Here is a 12,047-nt window from a genome sequence, read left to right as displayed (position 1 = left end):
AATGAAAATCCTATCTGCCAATGGCATGAATTTCTACAGAATTCAGTCTAGACGTACTACGCTGCAACTGAGCTATATACATAATAACACTGCACTGTTCAAGTATGACCGCAGTTAGAAAAACCATATTATATCTATATATATATAAAACTATGTATAGTCGGTATTATACAAAACTGATTGGTTATACGATAGCAGTCCTAGTTTAGGAACAGTACGATAAGCTTTTATAGCCATGCGCTGGAATAATAGTCCCGTTCAACAACTGATCTTTGCCGAGCGAACTCGACGATCAATTGTTATTTCGCTGCGAAGATGTTAGGTCTGCAGAAGGTATAGCTTATATAATAAGATAAATTCCCTGTAATATAATATACCAAGCCCTATAAAATAATACATTAAGCAACATGAACACTTCTCAAGTGGGGTAGTAGTGGGGTTTAGTGAGGTCCTTTTGGTGCTTTAGGTTGTTTATTTGTAGCTTAGAATGAGCGAGCAGCGATGCCTGGCTCTAGCTACGATTACCATTATTTTTCCTTAATCTTAGTGATCCTTTTTGTAGGTGAATTATATATACGTACTTATAGCGTCTGAGTTTTCAAGCCACATTCGGTACGTCATATTTTCTGGGTAAACTAAATATAGCTGTTTTTGTAAATGAAGTCCAATGAAGTTATTCGTGTCATACAATTACATATCGTCTAGTAAAAATACTGGCGTGTGGATACAGAATGTACGCTCATTAGTAGCATAACATTAGCATTGGTGATATATGTTCCTATACATGATTTCTATTAGGGACAAGATATGTACATGTGCATACTCTGCACCGTTCTTTCTTCAAGAGGTTCAACTGATTTAAACTTCAACTTTTCATTTCAGTCACTAAACGATATATTGCATATTGCAAATGTATTACTAACGGTGTGTTCAGTGTACGATCTTTGATCATGCTCAGTATAGAAATGGGGAGTCGTACTCTTCATTTCGGTATGAAGTGGGAGAGGCACGGTGGCCTTTGTCACCTCTGCTTGAGGTAAACGTAATAACGGGGATCAACCGGGCATGCTAAGAAATAGCTTTCAACGAAAATCAACTGGTGGCTTAAGCAGTACGGGGCAATTGTAACTTCATATTTTTTTCACGTTAGATATTGCGCTGTCCGTCAGTTACTTCCTAGGTTAGTGCCTGGTAGAAACCTAATGGCGTACAGAATGTGTTTGAAAATAGTTTTAATAGTACTGTATATAATATAAATGAAATATAATAACGATTCACGGTTCAATGTATAGCGTAGCAAATTTTTTTTTGGGCTCGAAGAAGCACAGGGCGTACGGGAAAATGCTCTTTCTACCGAGTTTTATGAAAAAAAAAAAAACTCCAAAGGTTATAAAGAGCGTACGTAGTAAATACATGCATTGCTAAAATGATATTTGCGGAAAACGCACTCGATAGCCGCGTAGTCGACTCGATTCCGTCATAGTTAGTTAGCCTAGGATAGGAATCCAAACCGAAAAGCTTGGACTTGGCGTGTCCTTTATGGACCAGATCATGGGTATGCCTGTAGTTCGAGCAGAGCAATTGGAGCTACCAAAAAAAATAGAGTGGTTGAAAGATCAGGCGCTGGCAGCCATTCCAAAAACTCTTGCACCTTGTACAAATAAGGTTGATCTCCGGTCTTAGGGTCCTTGCTTTTTTCGTGCTGATGACCCGAAACAAGGTACCGAAAAGGAACAACGAATGCCATGGCAATAGAAGCTTTTCTACTGTCTAGCTTTGTTCGCATGTCGTCACTCGACAAGGCCAGAACAATCTTCCCTCTTGATCCCTCCGCTTCTATCTACAAGCCCCATTGACGTTTGTGCAAACAAAGCAAAGGGCCAATTTGCGTTAACCTGGTACGAGCACGCAACTATCAATAGGATCGTTTATAAACTAAGAATTTACAAGTAAGCGTAATTATATCAAACGGACTAATCAATATCGGGTAGCATAACGAAGAGACGAGAAAAATGGAATATCCAAACGATAGATATGAGGGTTTTTTACGTCAATGACTCTCCTACTAGAATCTAATAACTGACGTATTCATATTTAGACATCAATGTGCCAGTAATAGTTTCTCCTATTATTTGTGTAGATGGACCATCGGACACTGCCTGGTAATTGGTTTTGTTGCGCACTGATTTAGTTCGTAAAAATAGAATTTTTCGAGGTAACTCGCAACGATTTTCAGCTCCTAAACGACGTTTTTATAGATTACGACTAAAATACCAAATTGCTATTGTATGTGTGCTATCTTTGCTCTATCAACAGGTGTTCGCATTTATTTGCGGCTTGATCGTGGTCCTATTAATGATCCTGAGCATCCTGTCTTCGTCCTGGCTGGTCGCGCAGAAGTATCGCCAGGGCCTTTGGGAACAGTGCGTTGAAGAAGGCGCGTTAAAGCCCCTACCATTCGGTCTAGAGGTAAACTCCTAACAACAATACAGCCATCGGATGAAATTAAAAAGGAAGCGCGCCGCAGACACAGCTCGATCTTTAATTGGCGTCCCATTTAGCAACAACAAAAAAGGACGGTGTTACCCGATTAGAAATAAAGACGCCGCTGGGATATTTGGTAGCCGTCGACAAAGGCTATGCCCGACCGTGTCGATACCAAAAATGTGCTCCATTTCCCACAACGAGCTTAGTGGACTGGCCAAGAGAAACTTGTTTAAAAGGGAACGTCACTCCCTGAGGGGTTAACGATTGTATTACTAGCACTCGGTGGAAATATGCCGTCTTTGATACTATGCTGTGGTAATAAAAGCGGAACGCTCTATTGTGCAGCAGCCAGATGAATAAAAATCGTTGTAATAATCGATACGACATAATCGCTTTGCAGTAATTCACTTTATTTTTCCGGTCTTTTTTACTTTATTACAACAATTTAGTAAAATAGCAGTATTAGCGCGGTTAAACCCGCCGTTTAAGATTGATATAATGGTTGGGCGTCCGCATCCTTCGGTCCTCTCCAATGCACCCACAACTAGAGAACCAATCATTGCAATTTGAGTAGTGACAGATTCTGCAACCAAAAGTTCAGGTACTGCGTGTAGCAATGTTTTACTTCTTTACATCCGCATCTCGTTTCGAGCGCTGCGAGAAGCGAGAAAGTCATATATTTGTATTTTTTGGAAAGCTTCTGAATTTTGCTAAGATTCAGCCTTTGAGGGCAAGAGTATTTACGGGCAAAGCGAAGAAGCTCATTAAAAGTTTAGCGTGCGGCCTCGAATCGCATCTAGATAAACAACATAGTTGGGCTCACTTTCCATTTCTATTGCCTATGAAGCAGTTCAGCAGGACACCCCTCTGCCGATATATATTTCACCTTGGTAACCTGCATCCCCCCTCCTTCGTCATGCCTTATATAACGGTGTCGCTCGCATAAATGAAAACGCACTAAATAGCGGGTGTACATGATGATAACTTAGGGGCATGTGGTCGTCTAGATTTGAATCGGGGCTACGAGTCAGCCGTGTACGTTTTATGCAAAGGAAACATTTTAATAGAAATCTGCAAGTAGTGCCTAGCGGTTTAAGTATCCAATATAGAACGCGTACTACTTGTCTATCGGAATGAACTTGGCAAACAGAGGGGAGGCAAGTCAGACATATTTCAGTTTTTACATTTTGTAACTTGTTAATTAAGAACCGTATCATATTTTTTTGCATAGCTTGGAGATGAACACACTGTATTTTATTCTTTATATTTATTACTTAGTCATGCATTTTATTCGAAGTATATGCTAAATTTTTAAGTTATTTGTTAAAAAAATACATTCTTGACGGTCATACTTCCTAGGGAAAATAACTTCTTAATTAACTCAGCACTACAGTTAAACACTTGCCAATATCCTTAACGAAACATTATTACTGGACTGTTTAAAATTCGTGTATAACAAATGTTATAAACTTCGACTGCGGGTTTTGCTGCTACTCAATAGACAAATATGCCTTCAAACTTGTGCTGTAACTCTCGGCCCTACCTCGAACTACGCTTTCAACCTGTCGGAACGAATCTATTAAAAATCACCATATATCAAATTTTGTTCGGGAGGAACACTGGTGCTTGGCAGGCCATTTATCGTAGACAAGGGCGGTGCTCTCCGGGAGAGAGAACTCGCCGGGGCAAAAGCAGAAGTGTCGATGGTTTGTTTTTTGAAACATGAAATTTTTCAATGGGGAAAGTCGCAGAAATCAACTTTTATTAATCTAGAATATTCTCTGCGGATCTTAGAAACTGTCTTCTCGATGATGTTATCTATCGCAGCATCGTGTATATAGGCCACAGCGCATGACCTTTTTTCAAATTTTTTGCGCCTTTTTTTGCTTTTCGGCTTTTGAGACGTACGTCAGACCAAAATGTAAACTACCTAGATTTTATTTACGGCTAGCGTCTGTCGCCGCCGACGTCCTTAATGGCACATGCGGAAAAATTAATTCAAATATACTTTCATTCAGATGCGGTTTAAAGACAGTAAGCCTTTTTTTTTTTTTAATTGGCCTTAGCTCTTTGATCTCGTATGTTTGAAAATCTCATTTGCTTCGCAGTTAATAGAGCTTCATTATACATTGCGGGTGTTTGAAATCAAGTGTCCTGATCGTTCACAGTGTTGCACATAGCGATTACTTTTGGCCGAAACAGTCCGTCAAAACTATAGCTTCGTCCTTTATGTCAGTATTCAACATGAAGAATCACGCGTTGTTTAATTCAGGACTTTTCCGCCAACTATAGACGCCATTTCGAAGCACACAAGTACGCTCAGGCTGAACGGTGGAAGAAGGCAACACGCAGATTGAATTGATTTAGAAGGGATGGTCAACACTCCTGCCTTGCCTGGGTTTGAAATCCTTTATTTAAACACTGGTTATTTACGTTTAAAGGAAAATTTTTATGTAGCTGATTATTGCCGATTTCGCTCCACACGTTTGGGTAGAATGCCAAACGGTTTATGGTAGGCGACAGATTTAAGTGCTGAACGAAAATCGACGTGAATCACATGAACTTACTAAGTTTAATTGAAGTCAAGTGCCCAGTTGTATAGAGCGTCCAGAAGTTAGAAGTTCTAGAAAGCTGTTGTCTATAGGCATTTTGTAATTGCACATTGGCAGTTTACTTTCTCACTCCCGTTTTTCATGCAAATGCTATCACGATATTCGCTATCGCAAATGTGTTCCCTCCATCCGGGAGGCAAAGTTTTTTGCGCGAGAAGTTTTTTTTTACAATGATATGCCGCTTTTATCGTTGCTTGCTTGGGAACAATAAAACTACATGGCTTACAAACAAGTCAGAGTTAGCGTATATAGTTAACCTAGTTTAAATGATTGTCTGGGTTTTGTGTTCCTCGTACATTAAGTTTACAGTACCAAAGCGTGCAGCTGTTTCCTTTTTAATGATTACTGTTTTGCCTACTTCTTTAATATGACTTAGGATTTCTTATCAGTCTTTTTTTTTAGCCATGACTTGGTGTTGAACTGCGTTTGAGCACAAAAAATGCGCACAAAAATTGCTTCCTGCGTACACATAATGAGGTATTGTAATGGTACTCTCGGACATATGCATATTGCTCCAGCAAATGGCGTCATCATATAAAGAAGCGCGCTGAGGTAGGTGACAGCGCTCAGGACGTATCTATTTGTAGGGTCAGCGTAAGAATCGTAAAAACCTCTTGCGCTCTGGCCCAGAAGCTAGCTTCATGATGCTGCCCGTAGCAGAGCATGTGTATTAATAAGCTATTCAACAGGAAACGATTGGGAAACCAACCCGTCATGAATTTTTTTCTTGAAGTTGCTAAAACCGAGCGCGTATTTACCTTAATCTATTAATTTACATGGTTACAGATTTGTTTTTGGGTAACCTAAATTATGTGATTTCACAAGAAAAATGTAAGCAACTTATCAGGCGTTGTTCGGTCTCAGGAGGCCCGTTTTATAAAGTATAAGTGTATGAATCTGCTAAATAAGCTATCTGGAAAGGAAAACCAGAAAATAGCGACGAAGTAAGTAAACTGGAGAAAGTTGGCGGAAGCAACAAAGTATAAATGATTTCCGCTGTATTGTAGACGACAATAGGTGCTGCCAACGTCACAACTGTTTCTGGCGGTATGTGACACCGTCCCTTTAGAGCGTGTTAGCAAAGCTAAGGTTGCCAAAAGCGGAATTTGTGGTTTCCTATAAACGACAGAAAAATCAATATGGCGTAATTGCTCAGCAGTAATAAAATAGCGTTGTATTTAAGAATTCATTCGGAGTTTCTTATCAGAAACAGGACTGGTTGATCTTGTAATGCGAAAAACGTCTAGCTCAAAAATAATCAAACAAGTCCTATACTGAAACGTGTTGTGAAGTAGATCTTCCACCCCCACTAATTTTTCTACCTTCAGATAAGGTGTACCTATTAAACCCGTAAATGCTTCAAGCTTAGTGCATATTTTTATTATACTTAAAGATGCAGCTTTATCTTTGCATAGAGAACGTTGAAAAAAAATTTTCACCCGATGCAACTACATTTTTGGTCAAATATAAACCTTGTGGACAGTGTATGGAACAAGCGCGTATTAAGGATATGTCATATCAAGAAATTATACGGAGCTGCTCACAGCGGGGGACTCTTACGTTCGCCAAAACGATGACACCGTGTATTAGATAGCGCCCTTACTATTTAATGTGCCAGAAAATAAAAAGGGTATTTTTGCACAAAACCGTTCACCATCGGCTTTGGAATATCAGAGCCGAAGGTGAGAAAAGCGCCGTTTGATATATGTAGCTTATTTCAGAGCTCATGTTCGTTCTATATTGCTCTTCCGTGATATAACTAAATATCATTCAGACTAACACTTTCCTTAGTTTCATCTCCCTACCCAAATATCCGAAAAACTGACAATTTTTCGATATAATTTAGCCATTGGAGCTTTGAAACTTAAGACACTGAATATTTCGAAGGAGCTTATTGCATCACCCGAGAAGCAGCTGTAGATAACAACGACTATTCCGTTCAACATGCTACATTTGAAATAAAACAAAAAAAAACATGACATTATTTCGTTGGCGTTTGATTATATCTGGATAATAATCTATTACTTTCCACACTAATCTTTTACAGAATTATTCTTACAGGTTATCCGGCCGTTTTTGGGTATTCAAAATGGGCATACGCACTTTCTGACGTTTCCTGACACCTGACAACTTAAAGCTTGACGGACATTTTGAAATAGTATTGTATATTAGACTGTGAAGCATTTACTTTAATATGATTATGGCTTTGCCCTCGATTAAGTACTGAACGGATGTTATTGACAGCCGGCTAGAGAAATCCACTTTAACCTCAACGGTCCTTTCTTCGTTGCAAACATAGAATATTGCCCTAGCTCTCGGTTACATAAAAGCTGGTTATAAAAGACTACATAGTGACTCCAGAAAGCAAGATATTCCAGAGTCCAGAAAGTCACTCTCCAATTCCGAAGTCGCCATGACGATGCGAGAGCCCAAAGAAAAAAAAGTTTTGAATAGTGAACCGCGCGCTTCGTAAACGCAGAGTACGCGTGAGGTTTTCGGATTAGGTCAGACGGACACTCCACAGTATGGAAAGTAATCATCGTAATTTATTATTACGAAGCCATTGCTTTTTCATTGTTCACAGAGTTCTAAAAACCGAACGCAATATTAATATATGAACAGACGTAAAATACCCCAAGATGCACCCAAGGGGTCATCTGCACTTCGGCCTTGCAGAAGCTTAGCTTCCCTATGACTTAAGTGTATTATATAATTTTAGGTGGGGGTTCGAATAACGGCACTAACGCAGGCCCAGCCTTAACTTGATAGGTGCCCGACGTAGGACTGACATTATTGGCGTACAAGTTTTCGTTTAGCCGTGGCTTTGGCTTCGTGTCGAGACTTTGGAATTAAGATTTTCTGTTAGGAGTAAAATAATCATCGAGTGGAATCAAGCAATATTTTAATAGTGAAATTAAATGTAAATCCAGTTCATTAGATTTCTATCTTGTTTAAACCAATTAACCTCATATGATATGTCACCCCCTATATATAAAGTAAATACAGTTACTCTATATACATCAGAGACAAAACATAAGCGTAATTGTTTTCGATAATCCGACCAAAACAACGATAGCTTTGATGGTGACGATTACTACTACTACTACTATTGCTATCATTTACTTTATTACAGTTATGATTATGCCTGTGTTGCTGTTTTTTAGGTGGGTCCGGGCTGTTACGGTGCCCGTAACGTAGCCTACGTACAGGCGGCGGCCGCGCTGTGCGTGATCACATTGCTTTGCGACGTGGCAGCGACCCTTATGACAGGATGTGGACTTTGTTCGCGAAATCCCGTCCGCAAGTACATGCTCTACCGGCTCGCCTTTTACGTTATGGTGTGCGCATGTAAGTTCTCCACAGCCGATGTTCACCTGGGCACAGCCAACAAGTTATGTACGCATGAACTTTCCTGACATTTTCGTTTGCTATCATTAGTTTACGAAGAACGTATAGGAATACGTATTCGTATCTGGCTGCTGCACAGTTGGACTTACCTGTGCTTGGAGTTGCCACGGTGGTGAAGCAGGAGAAAGTACAAGTTATAACACACGTGTTGAGAGCAGCAGTGTTGATAAGGGTACTATTTTTTGACATCATACTTTCAGTTAGTTAACTAGCAAAAAAAAAAAAAAAAAAAAAAAAAAAAAAATAGCCGCGTACGAATTGTTACAAAATGGCTCAACTTCGGCTTCCTTTTGTTGACGTTATTGTAAGCTTTACTTGCTATTTACCTGTTGTACTTTTATTTGTTTCATTGTTTCAGTGCTATGCATCCTCATCGCGTTAGTCGTTTACCCCGCCTGCTTCGCGGCCGAAATAGAGGACTCTAACCGACAGGTACGTTCGTAATTGCCCTTGATATATTTGTACACCGAGATATGACATATAAACGGTATGTATAATGACGACCAAGTAATAGTTAGATTGATTGATTGTATCGCCGCCTTCCAACGTTCGTACTTGAGCTTATAGTCGCATTTGCTTAAAACTACAAAGTTAGAATAGCAGCTCTTGTATGGATATAACAACAAAGGTGGTATGTAAACAACAGACACTTACGTAGCTGAAACGGCGTAGTTATAAATTTAACATTACCATTGTTTAACTGTTACAACAGCTAAACAATCGTTACTGAACAATGCCCAGCTATTCATTCCCGATGTATCACTTTCAAATGTACGATAAACGGCACCGGTTTGTCGAACACGCACAACATTATCTTACAGTTGCCGTTTACGTTGAGCACTAAGCGTCTCGGTAGTTTTCTACAAGCTTCAACGCAACGCACGACTTATCAGATATATGTAGCAAAATTAGCTTTCTAATTGCAGACGAATTACTAATTCTCACAAACTTTGCCATTCAACGAAACACTCAAATAGAGTTTAGTGTCGGTAAATCGTACAGACGAAACGGCCGATATACAAGTGCCTGAAGTAAAGCAGTACCTTCACGGTACTTCTCCTTCAAGAACTTCGGCATTTTGAACGCGTAGTGGCGAGGAGCTGAAGCCTCTACTGCATTGACGACCTCTTCCATGCAGAGCTTTCGTGAACGCTTAAAACACGGAACAGTACAGGAACCGTTGTAATTATTAGGTATTAGGACAACTGTGTTTGTACGAAAGCTCGATAGGCTCGATCGTCCGACAATAAGGCAGTTCATTCACGTAGACATCATCTCGTCCGCACCGACGAATCGGTTATACCGTACACTTGGGAACAAGTCGATACATCAGGAATGAGTCATATTATAGACTGAACGTGTTATTGAACTTTCTCGTACTGAAATTGAACTTATATTTACATTAGTATCTATTGTCCCATAAAACGGCATATTTCAGGTCTGGGAGTTCGGCTGGGCGTACGGAGTAGGCTGGGGGGCAGCAATATTTCTATTTGGCGGAATCCTTCTGCTGTTGTGTGATAAAGAGACAGAAGAAATTTACTATCGGGAGAGGACGACCAACTCGTCGGTGGCGACCGTTCACGACAACAAAGCCTAAAATATTAGACATAACAGTGATAGCAGCGGCCGCGCCCGTCAATGAAACAACGAATCGAACACTGGGCTCGTGGCAGCCGTACCCAGCCCGGCATCGCTGGTCCTTTTAAGCGGCACAAACAGTAAAATAGCGACAGCAAAATCATACACTGATGAAGCCCAGAAACTACTGCCAACGGTTCCAGGTCGAGTGTTCTCCAATGACTATATGCTTCTATACTATAGAGAGCTCGAAGACTGAGGTTTACGTTTTCCTTATTGGCGACTAATATATATATATATATTTAATTATACAGTTCGTATCACAAAGACCATTGACGTAGGTGTGTACATAGCGAGCACATTGTTCCCCATGTGTTTGGTCGAAGAGCACGTGTTTAGGGCTTAAATATTTAGGGTGCATTCTTTGCCTATCTGTTTCCTATTGCCATCCCTACAATCCGTCTGATTCTATACGTTGCAGGGGGGGGGGGGGGGGGAAGGGGGAAGGGGAGCAGCTATGGGGCTAAAGATGCCATCGTAGCCATAAGTGAATGATGCGTTGTGAATTGTGATACCACGAAAAGAAGTGGGGCGGGGAGAAATCATCTACGCCTGGGACGGATTTAGAGGGTCTATCAACGGCATAAAAATAAACGGTTTCAATCGATAACTTGACTAGGGAACGCTAGGGTAAATGGTATGGTGCAGATTAGCCCTTAGTGATCAATCTACAGGTTTCAAAAGACGCAGCTAAATTAGACAGGAGTTTTTACGCATAGCTGTTGACTGAACTGGTGATCAATTACGGGTCGGACCAAGCTATACTCTTTCGCGACCTCCTCCACAAGCGTACTTCGCCGGCGTCATCTATATAACTGTATACGGTTTAACGACGTGTGCTAGCCCCAACTGGGAACGCTTGCTGATTGCCATCGAAGCATTATGGAGCGATCGGATGCTGGCTGTGTGTACCTATTATGTGTATGTAGGACAAGCTAAAACAAGGTGGCCAAATGCCTTTTACTATAGACAGACTTGAGTAACGGATAGGTGCAGTGATACAGAGAGATACATTGTCATCTAACGAGCACTCATTGCCATTGTCATTCGTAACGCCACGGCCGTTGGTGCCACTTCGATGGCCGAGTATGCCGCCAACAACTTCTACATGATGTCTTGCAGCACAACAATACATATATACACACACACACATACACAACATGAAAATATGATTGAAGTAAATAAATCTTGGCCAACACACAAGTGAGGACACCTAAAGCGATAACAAATCATCATGCCAGTGATGATTACCACTATTATTATTGATGTCATTATTATCATTTTGAGATAACTGACCGCGGTTGTAGAACACGTCGTAGTAATTAGTGCTAGTAATGAGTAGTTATCTCAGTAAAAATGATAAAAGGAATGATGATTTCCGTGATAAATGGTTGTTCCTGGTGACTAAGTGATGATTGCCGCGATAGAAATAAGCTAACCGCGAAATGGTTTTGTACCAGATGGCAATGGCGCCACGACAGAGGTAGAACGTTGATTTCTTAGTCAGATGATTATGTCTTCTACGCTTCCGAGCGCACCGCCTGTTGACGAAATTAGCTTAGAGGGGAGGGCGAAGAGTTCTTCGGCTGGCCCCTAAAATATGATGTAGAAAATAGCTCATATTGCTAAAATCGTAACGATAATAACAAGCGTTTATGTGTGATTTTGGGTCATGTTGGCTGTGTGAGCTAACAACAACAAGCCGTGCGATCGATAGTGTGGTGATTTAGTGAGAATATTATTATTATAATACCTCAAGGGTCTTCAGATCTAGAGGGTATTGCATGCATGAACTAAAGCTAACGAACTGCTATCTACATGGGAGCAAATGAGGCGGAGGAGGAGGAGGAAGAGGAGGAGGAGGAAGAGGAAGAGGAGGAGGAGGAGGAGGAGGATGGC

General features: G+C 40.6%; 1 protein-coding gene across 8 annotated transcripts in view; it reads left to right on the top strand.

The window, feature by feature from the left end:
* LOC111263085 (transmembrane protein 47) overlaps positions 1 to 11,771 on the top strand; it is a gene marked incomplete at its 3' end in the record, with an annotated part of 40,338 nt that extends 28,567 nt beyond the window's left edge. For all 8 annotated transcript variants that reach the window (XM_022837862.2, XM_022837863.2, XM_022837866.2 and 5 more), the window contains 4 exon segments: positions 2,317 to 2,469; positions 8,264 to 8,447; positions 8,866 to 8,939; positions 9,946 to 11,771. In XM_022837862.2, the coding sequence (XP_022693597.1) occupies positions 2,317 to 2,469; positions 8,264 to 8,447; positions 8,866 to 8,939; positions 9,946 to 10,107 (573 nt within the window).
* Between the last annotated feature and the right edge of the window lie 276 nt (positions 11,772 to 12,047).

This window comes from Varroa jacobsoni, unplaced genomic scaffold (assembly GCF_002532875.2).
Source record: "Varroa jacobsoni isolate VJ856 unplaced genomic scaffold, vjacob_1.0 scaffold_732, whole genome shotgun sequence".
Classification (NCBI taxonomy): Eukaryota; Metazoa; Arthropoda; class Arachnida; order Mesostigmata; family Varroidae; genus Varroa; species Varroa jacobsoni.
Note: the sequence above shows the minus strand (reverse complement) of the source record. Positions and strands in the feature narration are given on the sequence as shown.